At 40.3% G+C, this 23,035-nt stretch overlaps 1 protein-coding gene across 1 annotated transcript; it reads right to left on the bottom strand.

Annotated features, from left to right (window-relative positions):
- Window positions 1–15,662: 15,662 nt before the first annotated feature.
- LOC143331840 (potassium channel subfamily K member 17-like) lies at window positions 15,663–21,116 on the bottom strand. The gene is made up of 5 exons (XM_076749024.1): window positions 20,901–21,116; window positions 17,512–17,626; window positions 16,842–17,008; window positions 16,561–16,729; window positions 15,663–16,466 (listed from the first exon to the last, which is right to left on the bottom strand). The coding sequence occupies exons 1-5, from the start codon at window positions 21,114–21,116 to the stop codon at window positions 16,216–16,218; spliced, it is 918 nt and encodes a 305-aa protein (XP_076605139.1). The 3' UTR covers window positions 15,663–16,215.
- Window positions 21,117–23,035: the final 1,919 nt, after the last annotated feature.

Genomic DNA, 23,035 nt, shown 5'->3' with positions numbered 1-23,035 from the left:
CAGCAGCATGAAAAAAGCTGTTCACTCTGAACATTTGCTAATGCCCACGTGCAGCTCTCTTATGTAATATTACATATCTTTTACAGTGCTTAAATATATATACTTTACTGTAATGTACTCTGCTATATATTTTTTTACTGTGTTATATATTTTCTACTGTGCAATAGTACAAAACCACTGTATTTTATTACCCATATCTGACTCACGTGCAATCTGAAATGTTCCATTGTGAAACTATCCTTCACAAGGCGATATTATTTTTATATTCTTTTTATAAGTGATCTACATAGAAAGCTTTGTATCCTTTTTATTGCCTTCTCATTTTCTACCCCTCCTTTTCATTCTTGCTGCTGTATGCAACAACTAAGTTTTATCTTATCTTAACTCATCTTATTTTTATGAACCAAAGCATACAAGAAGTAGAACTTTTACAGATGGAGACTGAACAGGTGGGAAGAGAGCGAGGGGAAGCCTCTGTAGAAGCTGTATTTATTTACTGGTTGTCTGGTAAATCATTTCATGTACTTATAGGTATTTAGTGCTGGCTAGCTGATAGCTGAGTACAACAATGCTCTTCAGCAAGTGCCTATCTGGCTTATTTAACAGTAGTCTGAACCAGCGCATGGAGTGTTCTTGACAGTTGAGAAAAAGGAAAGGCCCGTCTGATGGCAAGATGAAAATATTGAAAATATACTGTACACTTAAACTGGTATTCATTATTTTAGTTGGGACTAAAATATGTTGTGCTGCTGACTTTGTCCACAGGAGCTTAGCCTTAATGCTGTTCCTCCTTTCAGCCTCGTCAAACTGGGGGTGTGCTGACTGCTGTCTACTGTAGGTAACACACTGACTATTGACAAGTTCCTCATACAACCCGCTTCAAAAAAAAAACCCAACAGCCCACTGACTGTGATGTCGAGATTTCTTTTCCATAAATCTGAAAAGATGTGTCTTTTCTGAACGTTGTCCCATTGGGCTGTCAGATACAGAATGAGGCCAAACATCCACAGATGTTCGGAGATATCACTACACTGCAGAGCTGGTGAAGGCCATCATAGTGGTCTGGTGAAAAGCCTTGTGGGATGCATGGGGACTTCCGCAGTTTCAGGCAGGCCAGATAAGACGACCGGAACAAAGTGTCTGTGGATGCATGAACACATGAGGACAGAATCTTTGGAAAGGTCATAGAGAGATCAGAGCTTCTGCTGCATGAGTCTGTAGTGTCGCTCTGGTGTTGCCTTCGATGATTAGCACAGTCTCTGCTCTGTTGCCTTATTTTTCACTTGTACATTTTTGTACATTAGCAGGAAGGCGATCTGCTTATTTAAGTTACTATCATATTCTCAGGAAGGACACACACAACAGTAACAGTCAAGATTTAAAGCATTGACGCACTGTTCACTTGGTGTAAGTCAGGTTGTATAAGCACAATAGAGGAACACGAAAGAAAGAGACTTTTAAAGAACGACCACAAACAAACCTGGGAAGAACCTGCTTTGGGTGTATACTGTGTTGTAGCTGGGCCTGCCCCCTCTTACCCTACAGGTAGCGATAAAATAAAATATTGACATATAATCAATATTATTATGATGACAATGAATAACTGATGCTCTAGCAAATTTCACTTAAAAAGAAGCCCCTGATTCCATTGATAATACCCAGTATTTAAATAGCCATTAATAGTCACTGTTTTCTCTCAATCACTGAAATGTCTAAGTGTTTATAGTATGTGCTTCCTGTTTGTTAAGTAATATTGTAGCCATCTCTTTGTAAAGGATTATTTTTAGCGTGAGTAGGGTTGTACAGTGATTGGACCATGCTTCCTAGTCCCATTGTTTTATGTTTGTGTCGTGGTTCTTTCTGAGCTTCTGGGTGGGAAGGAAACCTGCACAATCAGTCAGCTAATTTGCTTCTGGTTGGTATGTGTTTCTTTGAGTGTGCGTATTTACAGCATGTGCTCCCAAACACACACAAATCAGGGGACCGAAAAACAGAATCAGGTTCCTAATAAGTACTTATGGTGGTGCATGCTCTGCTCTGCTCTCATACCTTTCCAAAATCTTATCACAGATCGATGACTAGATTTAACTGAGCACAACTGACATCATTTTTATGGTTCAACAGGAAACTGTAATCATAATGAATAATATTAACTGTCTGTTATGGACTATGTGTTTCTCTTTAAAGTACATTATGCAATAAAAAAGAAAACTGAAATTAAACTGCACTAAAACAAAAACAAAAGCAAAAAGAAAAGATTCCAGTCCTCGAAATATTCCAGGACAAAATTTGTTCAGCTGAAACCTGTGTTACCAGATGATAAGGCATATTTTAGAAAATGTTACAGGGCAGGTTAGCATAGACCAAGTACACCGAGTCAAACATAAGTTAGAGATAGCCTCAAGGCAAGGTGCTGCACGGATTTCAGCGCTGAGGATTCTGTGAGTTATCGTACCTGTGGAGGTCTGAACTGCAGAACCTGTTGGTTCACTATGCAAATCCTGAATCCTGCATGATTCCACATTGAAAGTGAGACTTACTATGAGCTTACTATGTTAATGCTACATTGACAGCAGGTGAGTGGACTTTGCAACTTTTACTACCTGTGGAGATTTGTCACACTGAGTCATTTTATGCTGTGGAAGTAGTGAAACCGATGTCATACTTTGTTTGCTCTGTTAGAGATTTTTATCCTTGGTCCTGCATGACAAGTAATCTCTTTGGAAGCTTTTTCTCTCTCTGCTCTGCATTTGTGCAAACATGCAACATTATTCCTCTGCCATGTACTGAGGGCTTTCAACAATGCCAGATCAGGTTCACTTTCAGCAGAATATCAGTTGAATATTTTCATTCACTCTGACCAAAAACAAAGGGCTTTGTTTGTTGTAAACCTGTTTTCTGGTATCACACTGAAAAACAACAGCATAGTCAGCATGACAGTCCTTTGTGAGAGAAGGCAGGGGCTTGAGCCCATAGACATTCATGGTCTCCAAGTCCACCATGAATAAATGCTGTTTAACAGATCTTAAAAGAGCACTCCACCCATCTGACACATCAGGCCCCGTCAACTCATGGGGAGTGCTAATTAGCCTGTGAAAACAGTTGTGCATGTATAATGTTTTTTGTAGCTCTGCAGGGAGCTTATAAATGTCTCTAAAAATAACCCCAATGATGTCATCGGGGTTATGTAAAATTGGGCTTGTAGACTACATGTCTTTGATGGCCATTATGTATTACAACTGAGGTAGTGGGGATTGAAAGCCACGGTCATTTACATCACCAGGCATATAAGGCCTAACTAACAGATGCTCTAAAGTTACATCATGGGAAGCATTTTGGATTTTGCATTTTTTGCATTTTGTGCCCAGTGCAGAGCATACAATGCACAGGTAGGAGGACAGACACTAACAGGTCGGGGGTTGACTCAAATGAGGCAGTGCAAAGCCAGTTTTTTGGTATTCTTGGAGTGCGACTGGGAAACTAAAAAAATTCAATCTTCTCTTTACAATAAATAAAGGATGAGGTCCATCCAAGATTGGATTGAGAAGTATACCATGCAATAATGGTTCCACAGCTCCAAATTGAGACTCACACAGTATATACTTAGATTCTGGTCAGCTGAAGGACAAATGGTATGATTACACAACAGAACACACAAGGCCAGTGTATCGTCAGTGTGTGAAGCAGTGAGAGATTTACCGGAGTATCAGGCCGTGATATTTCCTTCAACAATATTCAATGGAAAAATCTGAAAAAATAAACAGATACGCTTTCTGGGAAAACTGGATAAGGATAAGGAGCTGCTACTTTTCAAACATCGATATTGACCCTTTTAAAAATGATTTGGATTATCACAAGGTCTCCTCTGAGAAACCTTGTCAAGTTCATTTTTTTTGTAGTTACTCTTAAATTGTGGTCATGGATTCACTGCCAAAAGTTTCAAGCATTCCCTCCAAAAAGCCAGGCCAGGCTGGGAAGGTTGAAACAGGCAATGCTGAGTAAACTTTGCAGGTGTTTTATGCTGTTACTCTCTTCTCATGTACAGGCTTGTCTGAGCTGCAGAGAAGGTATAAGTCACAGCGGAAATGTTGTGGGATGAGCAACAACAACTGTTCCTGAAACAAAGATAAGTTTTCAAGTGTATGACAGCCACAGAAAGTCCCGGAACAAGCTTACAAAATCAAAACACACTTCATGTCGTATCAGAGCTCAAAGTTTACTTCCATTATCGGGAAACTTTATCACTTGGTTACATCACATCGTTTAATATAAGATTACATTAGGTTACTAATTACTTAGAAATAAACATAACCATGTCAACAAAATGCATTCTCCAATAATGAAACATGCAAGAAATGAATTCCCATACATTAGGATGTGCTTTTTCTTTGTGAGGAACAGCTGATACAAAGCCTTCATTCAGCACTGACCACAGCCATAACCATAAGCTGTAGAGACAAGCATTTTATAACAGCCTCATATGACAACAGTCACGAGTTAACGAGCAGTTACTGTAATTCAGCATATAAACATCTTTTTTAAATCGCTGCCCTTTACCCTGCATGGGACATGACAGTGTGAGCCAGCAGCCTGAGGAACACGCCCTTTTAGCATAGACTGTATCTTTTCTTTATATTGAGTAAGCATTTTAGTTACACAAGCCTTCAGTCCCTTGATGGGCTGACTGGTATTGCCATGTTATATAAGGATATATCTTAAGGGCATGAAAGGCTTGTGTGACATGAGCAAGAAATGGCTGTTGTAATTTAATTGTAACTCAACAGGACTAAATGCAGTGTCCTCTGTAATTTATTACAGTTACAATTACCATTAGTCACTTAGCAGATGCTTTTATCCAAAGTGACGTACATATGAAGTCACACACCAATGGCAAAGCATCAGGGGCAGTTTTGGGGTTCAGTATCTTGCCCAAGGATACTTCGGCACGCGGACTGCCAAGGCCAGGGATCAAACCACCAACCTCCTGATTGACAAACGCCCCCATATTAGCTGCTCCCACGTTGATCCACTCGCTTTAACATTCACCAGCAGGTCCAATGAGATAGTTTGCAAATATTCTAACAATGAACCTTCTATAAAACACCAATCATATGGGTTTTTGATGGTTTCTGGTTACAAGGGTTCTTGGATTTACAACATTGATAATTAAATAAGGATTTGTCGGCTCTTGTGGAGTGACTTTAATGCAAGATGCCTGTACATGGAGTTCATCCTATCACAAGGTCAAGTTTTGCTTGTCTAGTTTTGCCCTTTAAATGTATTCTCATGTAAGAATCCTGGTGGAAGAGTCAGCCTGTACTGCACCATGTGTTTTGCACCCTGGTGACCAACTTGCAATTATAGCAGTTTTAGAGTTGGCTCAGGATCGGGTTGATGTACAAAGCTTTAGATTTTTTGCAGGTTTTTGAATAGTCAACACCTTTCTCTGAGATATTAAACCTTTTGGTTTCACTCGGTTTTTTCAAAGCATTAATCTTCATGCTAAACAGGAAAGAGGTCCCTGAAGTCAATGACCACATCTTAGGTAGCCAGAAGGACATGTTTAGACTCTGCAGCTGTGTGGACTGTCAACAAGAATACACCCACTTGTGTGCATTCAGGACTGGTTAGGAGCAGTTCATGACACAGTTAACAGTTAGATTAAAGTTATTTAGCGTGTTGTATTTCAATCTTTTGATGCTTCTGTTATGTGAAATTAAGTTTTGGACTCAAAGGCAGGACTTAGACTTGTGACAGTCCAATATAGTTTTATTGAAAAGATAAGGAGGATTTAGAGTTTATGGTTTATGGTGAAGCGAGACAGACTGTCGGCCAGAGGACAGAGTGGTAGGACACTGGGCGATGCAGGCAAGGATTACAGAAGGATATGATATGAAAATAAGGCAAAATTTAGGGAACCATGAGGAAAATACTGACAAAATTAGAGCTTTGATGAAGACTGTACAGCAAGGGGAATATATACTGCAAGTGAAGGTGGTTTGGCAGGAGGAGACAGATGATTGACAGCAGGAGGAGATGGAGAGCCAGACAAACACACATAACTCACACACACACAGGTAGAGAGAGAGAACAAACAAGAAACACAAGAGAGGGCTAAACAGCAGAAGCACAAGGAATGAGGGAGAGGCCCAGCCGGATTCAAATTTCAGCCAGAAAATTGAAAGTTTTCATTAAAATGCATCATCATACATACATATATATTTATTAGTTCCAATAAAAGCTAAAGATCTAATCAGACAACATTATACATTTTTGTGTACTTTTGTGATTGTTGTTATGCTATAGACTGCACTTCAGGTTATCAGTAGCCTGTAATCTGCTGTGCACTCTATAGCGAGACAAACACAGACATGTAAACATACTCAGAGGTTCACTTCGACAAACTCAGACAGACACACTAAACACGCAGGTGTCGAGAAAGATCATTTTTGTGTTCTCGTCGCAAGGCCCCTGAAGTGATACTGAATCTTTACAGTTGTCTGGTTTATCAGGGAGTGAGTAAACAGACCACTGTTTCCACTCAGTTTATCCAGAGAAAGGTTGAAATGTATGGTTGTTGCCTAATAGGTCAAGACCAGGTCAACGTTTATGTTCTGTAATCTACAAACGACATTGTGTCGTGTGTCACAAACATGTTTCTGTTCTGTTAAAGGTGAGAGTACGAGCCTGAGAACAGCTTTCTGTGTAGTGACTCACATCTACTTAAAATGTATATGCATTGTATGTATGTATGTATGAGCCAGAATAATATAGATATCCTTTTTTCTCATGGTGTAAATATACTGATTCATATCTCATTCAGCATTTTTTCATGGGTGTTCCTAAAAAAAAAAACAAAAAAACATGAAATGTGTTCCTCGCTTTCACTTTCACACTCTACCGGAAATTGGCATCCAATACAGCAGTTACTATTCAACAATGACACCTTTATGATTTGAACAATGTTTACTTTGTGAGAAAAGAAACTACAGCTCCAGTGAAACTTGTGAGCATGGCAGCACAAAACATGGAATGTGGTTTCTGTTTCAGCTTATTGGAAATGGTGTTCATTTGAGGCTGCTAACAAACAGAAACATTAAATAAACTTGTATATTAGATAGTGCACGTCCCATGTCATGGCTTTGGATGAGGTTTTCTTACTTTTGGATCAGAACCTGGAAATTCCAGTTTGACTATGCCTGCAGGTGGCAATGTCGGTTACTTTGGTGATGCCCTGTCTTTTCAAATAGTACCACCATCAGGCCAAAACTTGCATCTGTTGATTACTTCATCAATTTATCAATGAGTAGTTTTCCATAAAATGTCTGAAAATGGTAAAAACAAAATATTCTAAAGCACAAGGTAGGACTGTCCAAAACCTCCAAATATTCAGTTTAAAATGATAAGAGAAAAGCAGAAAATCCTTCCAACTGAGGATATTGAAGCAGAGAATGTTTGGAATTTTAATTGAAAAACATTGTTTGAAAAACAATGACTTAAGTATCAAAATAGTTATTGATTAATTCAACCAACTGATTAATTGTTGGCAGATGGTGTCCATACAGCCGACAATGCTATCTGCACCCAAACCATGATAAACCTATACCTGACCAAATAGCTTTAGAGGCCGTAGATGAGCTCAGCAAACGCTGTAAAAAGATGTAATCAGAGGAAAACTGAGCTCTGCAAGACTGTCAGAAGTATATCTGTGACTAACTCACCTGCCTCATGTGCTTTCCTGTACCTACAGCATTTTGAAGGTGTTCAACAATGTTTCAGGTCATGTCCTGAAGATTAGGAATACATTTCTGCAAACAGGCATCTACAAAACAACAGTTATAAAACCATTCATAAAGAAACCCACCTAGAGAGTAGTTCACTCACCAACTATAAACCAATATCCAACCTTCTGTTCATCAGTAAGATACTGGAAAAAAATAGTTTCAGTACAAATTAACTGATTAACCTTTAGAACAAACCACAGCACTGAAACTGCTCTGAGCAAAATAATCAGCGACCTCAGACTAAATTCTGATAAAAAATAGGGCCTCAGTTCTTGTCCTCTTAGATTGAAGTGCAGCATTTGATACAATTGACCAGATCTTAATCAGTCATCTTGAACAGTTGGTTGGTCTTCCTGACTGTGTGTTAAACTGGTTTAAGCCATAGATCAAAGGGGGAAAGTTTTACATCGGTCTTGGAGATCCTGTGTTTGAGAAACATGACATCTCTTTTGTGGTTGCACAAGACAGCTGCCTCAGTCCATTACCGTTCTCCTTATACATGCTGCTTTGACATCATTAGAGAGCACAATGTATGCTGCCATAGTTACACAGATGACACACAAGTGTACATGTCTGCTGAACAAAATGACGCTGCAGCTATAGACTCTAATACAAACTGTCTTGGCAATAAAAAGTGGATGAGCAATAAATTCCTGAATTCATTTTGTTCAGTGGGTTTTATTTTCCATCTTACTCATTCTCTATTCTGTTTTTGTACTTGTTTTAAATTATCTTTAATATTGTTTTTAAATTGGTTTTATTCTCCATCTTATTTTACATTAACTGTCTATGGCTGTTTTTATGTTCCTTCTATGCCTTTCTTTTGTGTACTTACACATGTGATTTCTTAAAGCAGTTTGAGCAGCATTTCTTGCATGAAAGGTGTCACACAAGTTTATTATTATTATTATTATTATTATTATTATTATTATTATTATTATTATTATTATTATTTTAAACCTAACCAAATGTTTTGTTGCCCAAGCATAACCAAACACAAACGGAAAATAATAAGTCATCTAATCCTAAAAAAAAAAGGTAAGTGGACTGTATTTGTATAGCTTTTCTAGTCTGATGACCATTCAACAAAGTGCTTTTACAACACAAATCTGCATTCACCCATATCCATTCCATGGCACAACATCAGGGGTAATTTTTGCGGTTCAGCATCTTGCCCAATGTGGCCAAGGGATCAAACCACCAACCTTCTGATAGGTGGATGACTGCTCCACCTCCTGAGCCACTGCCCAAATAATGTCAGCATCAATTTTTGCTTCCACACAGGGCTCAATCCCAGTCTTGTGGGTGAATGTCCTGCATTTGACCTATTTATGCTCTACAGTTTCACCACTATGTGGACTTTGTCACTCTTTATACTACATCACCTGGTGACAGTAGTTGAATAGCTGCCATGTAACTCACTGAGGTGCAAATATAAGGGCTTCATTTGTACTCCATTTGGTTTATGTAAAAGTGAAGGCTCAGCTGTTCGTTTTTAATACAAAGTACAGTAGCTAATTTTAGCATGCTAACACACTAAACTAAATGGATGAACCTATTAACATTATACCTATTAAACATCAGTTTAGCATTCAGCTCAACCCCCTGTGCCTGAATACAGACTCAAAAGCCTGTATGCATGACTCTGACTCTTTTTGTTAACATTTATTCATGCTCATACATTAAGGTCTAGATGAAATAGCAAATGCACTTTTGATTCTTTTAGATTACATCCCCAGTCACATTGTGCACCTATTTGACAATACACCGTAGCAAATTGCAGTAAAAATATGGGAAATTTTGTACAGTAATGTACTGTTCTTCATAAATATAGTTGAATACTGTAAATGTCGATGCCTCTGAGGAACAAAATATTCACAGGATGTTACTGTAAAATCTTGACAGTAATAGAGTATTTTGCCCATTTTTCATCTGAGCAAAGTTGTGTTACATAGTCCCACTGCCTCACTTAGCACACTTTGGGTGTTCACCATCTCAAACCTAGTTCTGTTTCCCCAAAATACCATCGTTACGAGCCTCCTGGCTAGAGTTCATTCAATTTCAGGAAAGTAGAATCTGTGACCGCTCCAGATTTTACAGTTGACTGCTTCAGCAACTATATGGAGCATAATGGGCTTTATCTCTCTCTCTTGCAGATACTGCTGGCCTGTAGTAGTCCTTTATGATTGAGTGGAGGCTAGAATCCAACTCTGAATCACTGTGATTCTCCATGTTTGTTACAACACACCCACTTGTCAACATTCAAATCAAGTGCCTCCCAAAGTTATGTCCACATACCTAACCTGTTCATACCTATTCTGTTTCACTTGGATACAGGTCATGATACGTAAGAAAGATTTCATCTGGACTTCAAAAGTATACTCTTCCCTACTGGTAAGTACAAGATTTGTGTAAAGAAATGTATTTTGGTGAACATGGTTTGGTAAATCTCATTGAGTTTGATGTGCTTTTCTGTCCATGCATGGTTCAAACATGATACATAGGGGAGCCAAAAGGTTCCTTTACAGTATACTATAGATTTTGTGTTAGAGTGAACAGCTGGGAGTGGACCATATACTGTATGAAACATGGATGTTTCTGAAGAGCCATTGTGAAGCTCAGTGACAGTGGCTCCAGCCATCACCATCTTGGCAGTGCCTGACTCTGCCTATATCCCAGTTAATCCAAAAATGGTGGAAATAGGTGGAGCGTGGGTGGAGGTGAGGGGGGCTTAATGAGGCCTGGTTACTGAAAACTAGTGGCTAGCAGTTGCTCACAGCAGTCAAGCCCATAATTATGCATAACTTTAAGCCTTAATATAATTAACAAGAGAGTTACATAAAAGTAAGTATAAAATGGGCATTGACTTGCTTTTGAAACCAGCCTCAAGTGGCCATTTTGGGGAACTACAGTTTTTGACAATCCACTGTTGGCCTCATTTTCAGCCCCAGCGGTTGCTGCGTAGAGTGGACAAATATATGCTGCATGGGTGGATTTGACCTCATCGTGTGTACATGCAGACATGTTTTGGCAGGAGTGTGCTGTTAATGAGTACTTAGGGGAAGGTGAACTTTCACTGTGTTTTGGGCAGGTGACCATAACCTGGGATTATTATCTGTCATGCTGCTGTTGGTAAGAGAGTTTGACAGTGGCCTCACTGGTTGCTCCTCTGTGTTTTTCAGGTAGGCAATTGTCCTTTTATGTTGGCAAACATCCTGTACTCTGTTCAACATTGCACGTTTTGGATATAGCCTTGTTTAGGCATTCCGACTTTGGGGTAAAGACATAAACACAGATCAGCCGAGGAGAGGTGACACTTGCGTGTCAGTGACCCTCAGCAGACAAACACGTGCAGGTAGACACACGTCCATCTTTTCTGTGACTCAGCACACATACTCACATGCTTTTGCAGTGTTTAGTCTGCCTCCTCTCAACCTCTAAACACTCACTTAATTGTCATAGTGTATCATAGCAGCAGGTGGTTTGACAGAGGCTGGAAATTGTGTGGTGGAATAGTTTGCGATGATGCAAGTGAAACTTTAGACTTTAAATTTTATTCCTCCCTCTTGTTCAGCTCATGAAAAGCCATCTGTTCTGTTTGGCCATCAGCTTGTGTGCCCTCATGCTGTCCTCTCTGCCTACCTTTGCGTTCCAGTATGTGGAAGCACTTGCTTACTGTTGTCAACTCAGCACAAGCTGAGCTGTCCTCTTGCCTGATGACAGTACTTGGTGGGATTTGTGTGAAGTGCAATTGATGCCTGGTAATGGAAAGTAAATCAAGCAAGTAATCAGTCAAATTCAAAAATGCACACAAACACAGAGGTTTAGCAGTGAGTCAGAGATGGGGGAGGTTAAGGAGGGTTAACCGAGCAGTGAGTGTGTCACGGGGAAACAGGGCTGGGTTACAGAGGAGGGAGAAAATAATTTACACATGACTTTAGATGCAGGACGTTGTCCTCTCATTGGCTCAGAGCAGTTAGTTCGGGTCTGATGGATGAGATGGAGAGGGACATGCATCAGGCAAAGATAATAGTTGACTAATACGAGAGCCAAATGTTACACTGGACACAGTAACATTTCTCTGAGCCATGCTAGTGTTGTTTTTATCACTCACAACTTCACTCTTCCTTCACAGCATTAATATTTTTAATTGCAGTCCCAGTTCAGCTTTATCCTCTACAGATATCTCAGTGTGGCTCTTTTGCTTTTACCAGTATGATCAGAGCAGATGTTTTGTCAATGATTAATGACACAGATATGTTTTATTGAAAGGAGGTGCTGCTGGCAAGGCGTTAAAATGGGTCAGACTGAATGTTGCAGGTGTGACTGCAGTTAACCTCAATGTAACTGCAGTAATAGAATTGCATAATGCCACTGAGGTTTCATCTCATCTCATTCATAATCTGCTAAAATGTACTCACCTAATAGCACTTAATTAAATCAGGATAAACTATTGAATGTGTGCCAGTCACTGATAATGAACAGAGACTTCAGGGTTGTTTTTCTACTCCAGACTGTCAGAGGCACCAGAGCTACTCCAGTTTTAGCTTCCCTGTGGCATAAAACACGTCACTTCCTGTATACCACTCAATTTCCGTACATTGTACAGGTTGTATCAATCTTGAGAGCTCAGCAGCAGTTTGTTTGAGTGGAGCCAAGAGAAAAAAAATTCTATCATTAGTAGGAAATCTATGTTTTGTTTTGTTTTTTATATCATGAGCTAAAATGGCCCCATACAGCTTTAATGTTTATCCCACATGATTGTTGTTTAAAGTAACATGGGGCCTTGATGTCACCGGTGGTGATTATGGTACGTCACTTGCACTCTATGAGGAGCAATGGCGAGCAAATGAAGTGACTTACTGTATAAGCAGAGACAGGTTGAAGTTTCAAAAGAATGTACTGTAATATCTAAAAGGTGTCGACTGTCAGTGAAGTCTGCAGTGTTTTCGCTGTCTGGCATGTTTCCTGTTTAAACAAGGAAGTTAAGCTGAAAGTTTTTTTTTTTTTTGCAAAGTGTTGCTAAAAAACAACATCCCTAAATTCTGCTTCCTGAATTGGCATGTAAAGGTCAGGCTGTACAGCAAAGGTTGCACACAAGCCTATTGAAGCACATCCACATGATGAATAGATCAGTTGAGATGCATTTCACGTGAGCTGTCTGCTGCTCCCATGTGTGCCGATGAGATAGTCACACAGACCTTTGTGTATGTGCATATAGAGGTTTGGGTTCTTTCCTGTGTGGATTGAACATCATTTTTGCATTCATCTAAAACCTGACTGTGAATTTTGGGCATGTTTTGGGTTGAGTGAGTGTGTGTGTGTGTGTGAGCATGACACACATTGAACACTTGATAACTAACGTTCTAACTGTATGCGCCAGACAATCGTCCATTGTCTCCAGAAGAAGCAGCACTGTACGCAGCAGCTGCACAGTTATGCATGCACACAGTTACATGGCACCCACACAAGCACATACACCTACAAAATCTCTGGTGTGTGTTACATATGATTTGCTATGCAAGTTGACAACCACATTCTCTGTCATTCAGAGAAGCCTTGTTTGTCAGCTCCAGGAAAAAGTCCGACCAAATATCCAAATTCACATTGGGCACGTATAAGGTCACCCACCATTCAGTAAGGTATTATATGAAAGAGGAAGAGTTTTTCCTTATTGTCAACAAATAAGACCGAGTCTGTTCAATATGCTTTTACTGTAAATCAGCCAGCAAATACACTCGTTGTTAGATTTAGTTTCATGTCATTTCAACGCATCTTTCCAGCATAATAAAAATACAGAATATTGCCAGTCTTATCTTTTCAGTCTAGGTAGTTAACACTATGTGGTCAAGGTTAGGAAAAGATCATGATCCCAGTGTTATATGAGACAGCATGTAAACCCAGGTGGCTGCTCATGGACCCATGTCCCACTACAACTTTACACTTTCTCTTACACTATATACAATAAATGTCAAAGCACTGAACAGAAGATTTAGTCAGTTAGTTGCTAGTTCTCTTATCACATGCAGAAAACATGAGGAACAGTCACAAGTTCTCTCAGACTGCCAATGGGAAGCCCACTAGTGTTTGTCTGAATAGTCCAGCGTCCTATAATATCTGAAGTTTGACTTTAACTACATCTGCACTGGAGTTCAGAGAAAATATCCCTTAGCCAAATCTAATAAAGATAGGCAGCGATGATGATCATGATGATAATGATAAAAGGGCCAAAATCCAAAGTACACAGAGTCTGCGCCTAAATTGCAGCGCTCTGTCTCTCTGTGGACAGTACGCAGGCTCAGCAAGTGGTTGATTAGACAGAGGAAGTGAGAGGCACCAGTCGTCTCACATACTGAGTCCTCATTGAACCGTGGCCAAACAGGTATGTGGCGTTCTGTTGTACAGTGGTCACAGTCCAGTCACTCTCACTCCATGTCCCTGTCCTACTCCACACCATCCATACAGAGACACAAACACAAATGTCCTTTGCTGTCTGTTATTTTGCAGTTTCCCTCATATATCTCCCTTTTCTCTCTGACATCATTTGCTTTCTCATTTTCCATTCTCTCGTCCCTGCTGCTTGCCGTCTGTCTTTGTCGTTCACTCCTCCTCAGTGTTGCCTGGCTTGCTCTGTGACACACAACCCTGATTCCAAAACAGATAGGACACTGTATAAACCATAAATACAGACAAAGTGTCCCTGAGCCATATGTCATGTGTTGACTAAGTGGTGAGCCTCACTCCATCCTCATTTGTTAATGACTGAGCCTTTCCAGGATGCCCCTTTCATACCCAATCATGATACGATCACCTGTTACCGTTGAACCTGTTTACCTGTGGAATGTTCCAAACCACCACCATGTTCGAACCACCAACCTCCTGATAGGTGGACGACCGCTCTGCCTCCTGAGCCACAGCCGCCCACCCGCTTTATTGATGCTGTACACAGCATCTAAGGTTTTTTAGAATCTGGGTTGTATGAGCCTCACAAGCTGTTTGTGCCTTTGAGTGTCGCTGTATCTGTATTGTTCTGTCCTTTGGCTGTCCGCAGCCAAAAAAAAAAACCAACAACACATAATGAAACCATGACTGTACATATTTATTTAATGATGCAAAAAGAACAAGAAGTTGCATTTGATGTAAATTACTCCATGGAATGTGTCTGGGTTTGTTTATGTGTATATCCTGTTGATTGACACATAATATTCTTCTCTGAAGTGTAGGGATATATTGACTGTGAGGATGAGACCAGTGTGGTTAGTCTGATTGATTACAACACTACAGAACATGAATGGTTCATTTCATCAGTGGTGGTATAGTACCACCTCCTGGTGGATGCACAGCTCATTTCAGCACAGACGAGTGACACACATGAGCGAGGCTTCACCTCTGCATGAACATGACATTAATAGAAAAGTAACAATTTAAAATAAAATCAAATGTATGCATTTTCTTTTTCATTTCAGTCAAAAGTAAAAGCCTCCAATATTTGGTGTATGTAGATATGAATTTTTAATTTTTTAATTTTTAATTTTTTTTATTTTTAATTTTTTTTTAATGGAATGTTGAATGTGTGGTCAAAAAAAAAGTTGTTAGACCGATGCTTCACAGACTTTCCTGCTACTTTAAAATTGAATGAGATAAAATCAAATATGCAATGTTCAATTTCAAGCTCAGTTAACTTGGATTTCAGTCATTCAAAAATATTGAAATACCACCAATTTCCTGATCAAACACGTCGACCAATACATTTCTGATTCTCGTGTACATTTTCAAAAAGTCATGGTAAACCACAGAGATGCTTTTAAAGCTTGACGTACCTTGAGGTACTTATGCAAAACCAGTCAGATTTACATGTATTTTTAATGAATTGTGGTTTTGAATGCGGGCGTCAGCAGCCACTGAACATGATCTGTGCATGGGCCGTTCTGCCACACTGAGCTGCTTCGTGGTCAGTGGGTGAGCAACACACCGAGAGGCCAAAGAGCAACAGACAGACTGACTGCACCACCAACTCACAGACATATACATTCATGAGGCAAAGTCAGTGTGGTCAAGTGTCCCCGCTACACTTTCATTTCAAAGCACTCCTCTACAGCAGCTCGTTTAATAGGCATGGCGGTGAAGAGTCACTTGTTTACAGTTTGGGAGACAAAGTGCGAACAGACCAAACAGCATGTGGGTGTTGGCTGCTGTCAAACAAACAAACCTGACTCAACAAAAATGAGTCATTATTTTAGTGGCAGTTAAGGAGAAAAGGATCAACACCAGCCAACCATTGCTCAGTCACGTATCAAATCATCACAGACTCTCAACATTTACACTCTTAAAACACACACATCCTGCCATGACTTCTGCCCACATCCTGATCTACAGACAGATAATTCAACAATTAGATCAACTCACTGAAATCTTGACCTTAATCTGTACATTACTGTGTCATTGGAGGCTTCTTGATCTCATCTTCCTCCTCCACTTGTGTGTCTGGGTTGTCACCCTCTGCACTGCCAGACATTTTCTCCTGCAACCGTCTCCCCCACCACTGTTTTAAGTGGGTGTTGAGGCGCTCCAGGATGTCAATGGAGTGATTGATGAGCAGGGCCAGCCAGGCCAGGCCGAAGAAGATCCACGAGGCCATGAGGACGCTGTACCACTCTGGGTACTCTTTGTCTGGATTGCTATCTGCAAAGAAAAGACTCAATTAATACGAAGCAGTATAGTTCTGTAGACAATCAGAGCTGCAGCGTGTTTTAAGATGGAGGTGACTGTGCTGTACCTGCCACAAAGTCCCCGAAGCCGATGGTGCTGAGAGTGATGAAGCAGTAATAGATGGCCTGGGAGTAGGTCCAGCCCTCATGCTGTTGGAACACAATCATGGGCACAACAAAGAAGAGAGCTGCTCCTGACAGATAAGACACCAGGTGGACAAAAAAGCGGGTACACCTCTGCCATGAGATGTGGGGGAGGGGGAGAAATGGAAAAATGAAAAATAAAATAAAAAACCTTCTGGAATGATCTTACACGTATTTGATATTCGATGGTTCGACATCTCCTCACCCTGCGGCCGGTCTTCCCTTCCAGGAAGTCAGAGATGTTCCTCTCTATAACCAGCATGTACTTGCCCACCCTGTTCAGCACCATCATGTTGAGCGGGATTCCAAAGAGTGCGAAGAACACACAGAAAATCTGGCCAGCAGTCGAGCTGGGACTCATGTTCCCGTAACCTGCGAGACCAACAGCTGTTAGTATCTCAACTCACTGTGGCGGAAAGACAAGAAGAACCTCAATCCAGTCATTCAACAAGTGGTTTATTCAATATTTCAATACAGTACTGCTGTCAATAAACAGCTGCCTCATTTTAAAGAGCTTAAAATCTAAAAGAACTGACCAAACGGACGAATGGAGTAAATGTGACTACGTTCTATTGAACATAGATTTATAGAAATATATATTTGCCCTAACATTGAATTATTGTGTCACTGTTATTTTTTCCTGTAGTTCAAAGGGATGTTTGGCTCAGGGACGAGCCTCTCAGTTTGCTCTTTGCACCAGGAAGTATTTCACCTCCACAGAGCTTCACCAAGCAAACTGTGAGAGATTCAAAATGAGGCTCAAGGTTGCGGCAAATATACTGAAGGTTCCAGTGTTTGTTGATAGGATGTCAGGGAGTTCTCATTCAGGGCTGATTAAACATCAGACTCATGGGACATGACTGAAAGTCTCTAACCTATAGTTGTGACCACAGTGGCAGCAAACACAGCTGAGCTGGTAAATTTCCAGAAGCCATCCGTCGTGTAGTTGCCTTTCAAACTTAAGCCCACCTTGGATGCATCTTGAACAACCTGAAACACACAGGAAACCTCAAACTCAGTGTTGTATTTCATTAACTTTAGGACTCCCGGTTATGTAACTGTATTGATCCAGAAGTCCTCCGGGCACCTGGAGGTCTTTCAAGTCAACACAGTATGTCAGCATGACATAAAGAGGACTCCTCTCAGCACTCTGGTTCAGGCACAGCACATATGTTGACACAGTCTGTTACATAAAAGTCTGGAGTTCATCACCAGTGTGGGAAATTACTCCAGAAGAGACACATAACAGTCTGAGACCTTTGGCCTTCTTATTTAAGTCTTACATTTAGCACCTATGATGCAATACTTCCTGGTCCCAAACAGGCGTATTACTGTCAGTGTTATCAAAAAAAAAGAAAGAAAGAAAGAAAGAAAAAAAGAAAAAAAGCCAGGAAAGAAAATTTGGTATTTTCCTACCTGAATACTTTAAAACAATGCATTTTTTTTGGTTTTGTTTTTTGATTGACCATCTGGTTATGAATCTGTGGAAGTGAACAGCAGAAGGACCACAGACAATGTTCTTCATGTGTGAGAAATGTTTCTCTTTTCATGATCTGTTATTTCCACCATTATCTTTTACTGTGTAAAGTCAGAGAGTAGGAGAGTCTGTCAGTCAGCACAAAACACTGTTTACATCATTTTTCATCTGTTCCATGAAGTCACATGTGAGTCTGATGAGCGTCAGGTTTGATATGGTTACATCATTTCAATTTCCCTGAAATATAACAAAATAAATGATTTCCAGTGTTCAAAGGACACAATCATATTCTGGGTTATTAAATAATGATTTTAGAATCAGAATATTAATAAATCCAGCTGCAAATAATGACTAAATAACATAAAGGCGTTCTGCTCGTAGAAATGGTTCCTGTGCCTCTGAGCAGGACTCAGCACACAGAATAAAACCACAGAATGAAGGTTGTTCTTCATGTTCAGGTGTTTGTTAAACAGGCAGCAGAGAGAAAACACTGCTGCTCTTCTCTGATCACCGTGTGCAGAGACCTTCACAGCTGTTATTCTGCCTTCCCTTTACCTCAGACATGACGTCACAGCCCAGTTAACCAGAACAACAACCCCTCTCCTCGCTACTCAGTTTTACATCCTTGCTTCCTCTCCTCCTCTCCTTTCCTTGCCTCCTCTCTCTGGCTCTAAATTCCACCGTGCATGACAGCGCCGCCCTCCGGCCGGAGCTGATCAGTCTTGACAATTCTTGCATCTCCACTAGGCGGCGCGTTCCAGAGGCGTCAAACTGCTTAGAGCAGATCCTGCCAGGCAGGAAGTCATGCACAGGAACGGCAGAGAGAATCTGGTAAAATTTCAAAATAAAAGACCGTGTGCAGACTCCAGATCCTTTATAATTAAAGCAGACAAAAAACAAAAACATTTCTGCCATGCTGCTTCATTTGAAAACAACAGTCAAATATGACGCGTGGCACCGTTTAACCATGTGTCTGTGGTTTATTTTAAGATACTGCTGAACTTTATGATCTCTGTCAGTGAGCTCAGCAGTGCTCATCACAACTTATACACTGACTTCTTCATTCAGCTCACAGTGTGGAAGGATGTGACAAGAATGTGCGGATGTCATCCTTTTTTGTATTGAACACACACACACGCACACACGCACACACGCACACACACACACACCACATCATCATCATCATCATCATCATCATCATCATCATCATCATCATCAGTCCCTGAAAGAAATAACAACATAAAATTGATCTCAAATGTAGCTTACAGACCCAATTTCAACTGTTTGTCACAGGACTATGCTTTCAGAAGGACATTTGAAGACTACATCATGAGAAATTGACATGAAATAGAGCAAATCAGTGCTGAATGCAAGACAATGTTCTTGTTGATATAATCATTTGATGTTAGCAGCTGTGTGAACTTGTAAACATCAAGTCATGATTCTACTAGCTAAATTGGGTGTAGCCTACATTCACCACCCTGGTTTGTATATTCCAGCTGTATCACACCTCTTTCAGATGTCACTGGTGCCAGAAAGACTTCTGCAAGGAGCGACCCGTGAATCCTCACTCATAGCTCCCCCAACAAGCCTTTCCTCCAGAGGCATTTTAGGAATTAATACCTCCTTCAAGATGGCATGCTGAGATCAGTGAGGAGACGAGGAGGCACAGAGTGGAGAAATGAGAAGAGCACCTTGGCACTGTACAATGTGCAGAGGCTGGAGAAGCTGTGATGCATGAACAAAGCTGCCTCTTTACCACATGAACATGATCATCAAGATTTCAAACAGCACTCTTTGTTTTGTGACTATAATTTCTCTATCCCTTCTCTCTCTCTTTTTCATCATAGATGTGATTGCATATGGTCCTCAGATTGAGTTATTGTTTGATTGGCTCTGGTTTAAAGTATGGACAAACTGGGATATTTGAATTGCTCAACTGGAATAATTGCATTAAAAACTGAAATTGAATCACATCATTTGAACTTGAGACATGGAAAAGCTGAATCTGAATAGCCTCAGCTGAAATGGAATTTAATAGCTTGGAACTAAAACAATATATATTAGTTCCAAGCTCTATTCCAACATAACTTGGAACTAAAACAACTAAAACAATTGTTGTTTATGTATAAACAACAATATAACATTGTCACAGATAATTGTAATAAACTCTCTTTATACTTCCTTAGTCTGACACACATCAAATTCTGTTTCAGAGCAAATTAATTCTTTTTGTTTCATAATATTCAATTCAGTGTCAAACTTACTGGATTTCAGTTCCAAAACAATAAACTAGATTTCAAGTTATGCTATTCAGATTCAGTTTTCAATGCCATTTTTCAAATTAATCCAAATGCAAATTATGTGACTTTTTAATGCAGTTATTCTGATTTAAATACATTCAGTTTCCAGTGCCACATTTTCTGTCCATATGAAAGGCCAAATCTGCAGTGCTTAATGGTGGAAGTGGAGATAAAAACATTGGAAAAATTTAACTGCTTGTATTTTAACTCCGTATCTTATTGGTTGTTTTGGCCTTGTGGAATATTGTTATGAATGTGTAGTGGTAATAGGGTTGTGATCAAGATGTAAATTCAGTAGTCTCTCTAAAACCCACAGCTTGGCATATGTTAAACAATAACGCAGGTATTAGCTCAGATTTGCCTTTTAGAATCTTCTTAATAAATGAAAAAGAGTGCTGAGAAGTGTCATACACTGCCATCCATAACCTGAGGTGACTATTTTATGAACCTGCTTCTTCAGATGTCCCATGTTTCTGTGCCTCACCTGAGCCACTGCCTCCAGGCCCTCTTGGTTCAGACAGGTGTATGCCGTAAGCAGCTTCTTTTTGTTCAGCAGTAAAAGACTGATGTCCTTCTGTCCGAGATCTCCCTCCAGCTTCCAGAAAACTACCCCGCCAATCAGCACATAGGCCACATAAACCACCCCGAGCATGAGGATGGAGGGCACCCGCGCCAAGTTCAACATTTCCTTTATTTCCATTTTGGCTCCCTGGTAGAACTTTGTGATCCAGGCAAGCTCAGCGTCTCAACCTCTGCAACACAGGATAGCACGGAGTGATGGTTTACCTTTGTGGCTTCTCATCTTTCCAGGGTTTGCAGGCAAATTAACCTCCACCTGCACTACTGTTTCAATCACTGCAGTGGCCTGTCATGCAAATGTAGTGGAACAAAATGAGAAGAGGGAGAGACACCAGCAGAGGTTGGGCTGTGCGTGATGACTACGGGTAAGGTCAAATATTTGGACTGTCTTGCCGTTGTCTATGAGCTCAGTTTGCCTCATCATGGCAGGAGTCAGTTCAAGACCAGTAGTTTGTATGTGGTGTCATGGTCTCTAGGACTTCAAATCTGCCTACTGCACTCCACCAGCCAACAAAGCCCAGAGCCTCCACATTATATATCAGACTATATTTCAGTTTCAATTGTGTTTGCATTTCATTCCTCAGGACAACAGTTCTCATGCTGGCAGGTATAAGACAGAGAGGGACAGTTCTCACCAGTTTGAGGTCATCTCACATCACCATCTTGATGAATGGGTTTGGTTAAGATGGCCCTCTTCAAGAGTTTACCATCAGTGTGCAAAGGCAGATGTGGACAGACACGATCACAGTGGATCACTATCCCTCCAAATATTAGAGAGCATTTAAGTTTTAATCAGTTTAAATCTAATGTTCAAAAATGCTTGAAAGACAGTGTTGTTATTGTTAAGGTCTGATGCTGAATCTGAATATATATGCACTGCTCTGTCCTACAGGTGTGTTTACTGGTATTATTTGGATGTTTTAGGGTTCAAGAGACTGTGCCGGTTTAATATTATTGTTGTTATTGTTTTCTGTCTGAACGACTTGAACTGGAATGAGCTAAAAACACCCGAAATTCTGGTCCATAACTGGAAATCATGCGTGCTGAAATGTGTACCGCAAAAGCCAGTGGATAAAATTTCACCTATTTAAGTGTTTGTGCTCTCGGGGAAAGTATTAAGCAAGTGGCACCCTGAAAGATGAGGCCAATGCTGAAGTGCCAAAAACTGCAGTTCTTCCAAGGGCCACTTGAGGCTGCTCCAAAAGCCAGTCAATCCCCAAAGACCCCATTTTAAAATGCCAACTTTACAGAAGAAATAAACATGTTTACAGCCTGGTACACAAAACAGTTTTTATGTAAGACACACATTAAAAGTCTATTAATGCTTAAAATTATGCATAATTATGGGCATAACTGCTTTGACTGACAGCTAGCCGCTAATTGGCTGGACCCACCACAACAAGCTTCACAATGGCTCTTCAGAAAGCTGTGGGTGACGTCACAGAAACTACGTCCATGTTGTGTGCCATATTGGTTGGTGCAAGTGGGTGTAGCATATATCACATATTTGCTCATAAGATGCCTTTGAGAAATGATCAAAATCACTGGAGGCATCATGAGGAGGAACAAATGATGGAATTTTGAGTGTGTAATCACTGAAACGCTGCAGGCTTTGTGACATCAACCAGGTGTGTGATTGGTCTCATTTCTTTAAACAGAATTAAACTAGCTGCAGTGACTTTGCTCACCTTTGTGAAGCCTGATCACTACTCGTTGCTGTTTGCAGCTTTATATTTGACCCATTGAGCAGCTTCCTTCAGCTGAGCACAAAAAGGGCTTGAAGCCAAATCGCTACTTGTGGCTATAATACAGTGTGATATCACACAACCAGGGACAACAGATGGAAATTAGCATTGTGCTATATCTGTGCATTTATTGTACACTGTCCCTGTTTTAAATATGACAATAAATGAAATGAAAATAAATCACACATACAGAGAGAGAGACTAACACACTCACACATACACATGTATACATGCACACTTTGTGAACAATCAAATAATGCAGATGGGTGACATGCAATAAAAAGTACAAGACTTC

Source organism: Chaetodon auriga, chromosome 14 (genome assembly GCF_051107435.1).
Source record: "Chaetodon auriga isolate fChaAug3 chromosome 14, fChaAug3.hap1, whole genome shotgun sequence".
Classification (NCBI taxonomy): Eukaryota; Metazoa; Chordata; class Actinopteri; order Chaetodontiformes; family Chaetodontidae; genus Chaetodon; species Chaetodon auriga.
The sequence above is the reverse complement of the archived record's forward strand: the minus strand, read 5'-3'. Positions and strand labels throughout refer to the sequence as shown.

Excerpts from the sequence above, each read along its gene's own strand:
- LOC143331840 (XM_076749024.1), bottom strand. The coding sequence starts at position 21,116 with ATGGAAATAAAGGAAATGTTGAACTTGGCGCGGGTGCCCTCCATCCTC. Across the intron at positions 17,009-17,511 it reads CACTGTGGTCACAACTATAG|GTTACGGGAACATGAGTCCC; the intron begins GTTAGAGACTTT and ends TTGGTCTCGCAG. Across the intron at positions 16,730-16,841 it reads AAGGGAAGACCGGCCGCAGG|AGGTGTACCCGCTTTTTTGT; the intron begins GTGAGGAGATGT and ends ATCTCATGGCAG.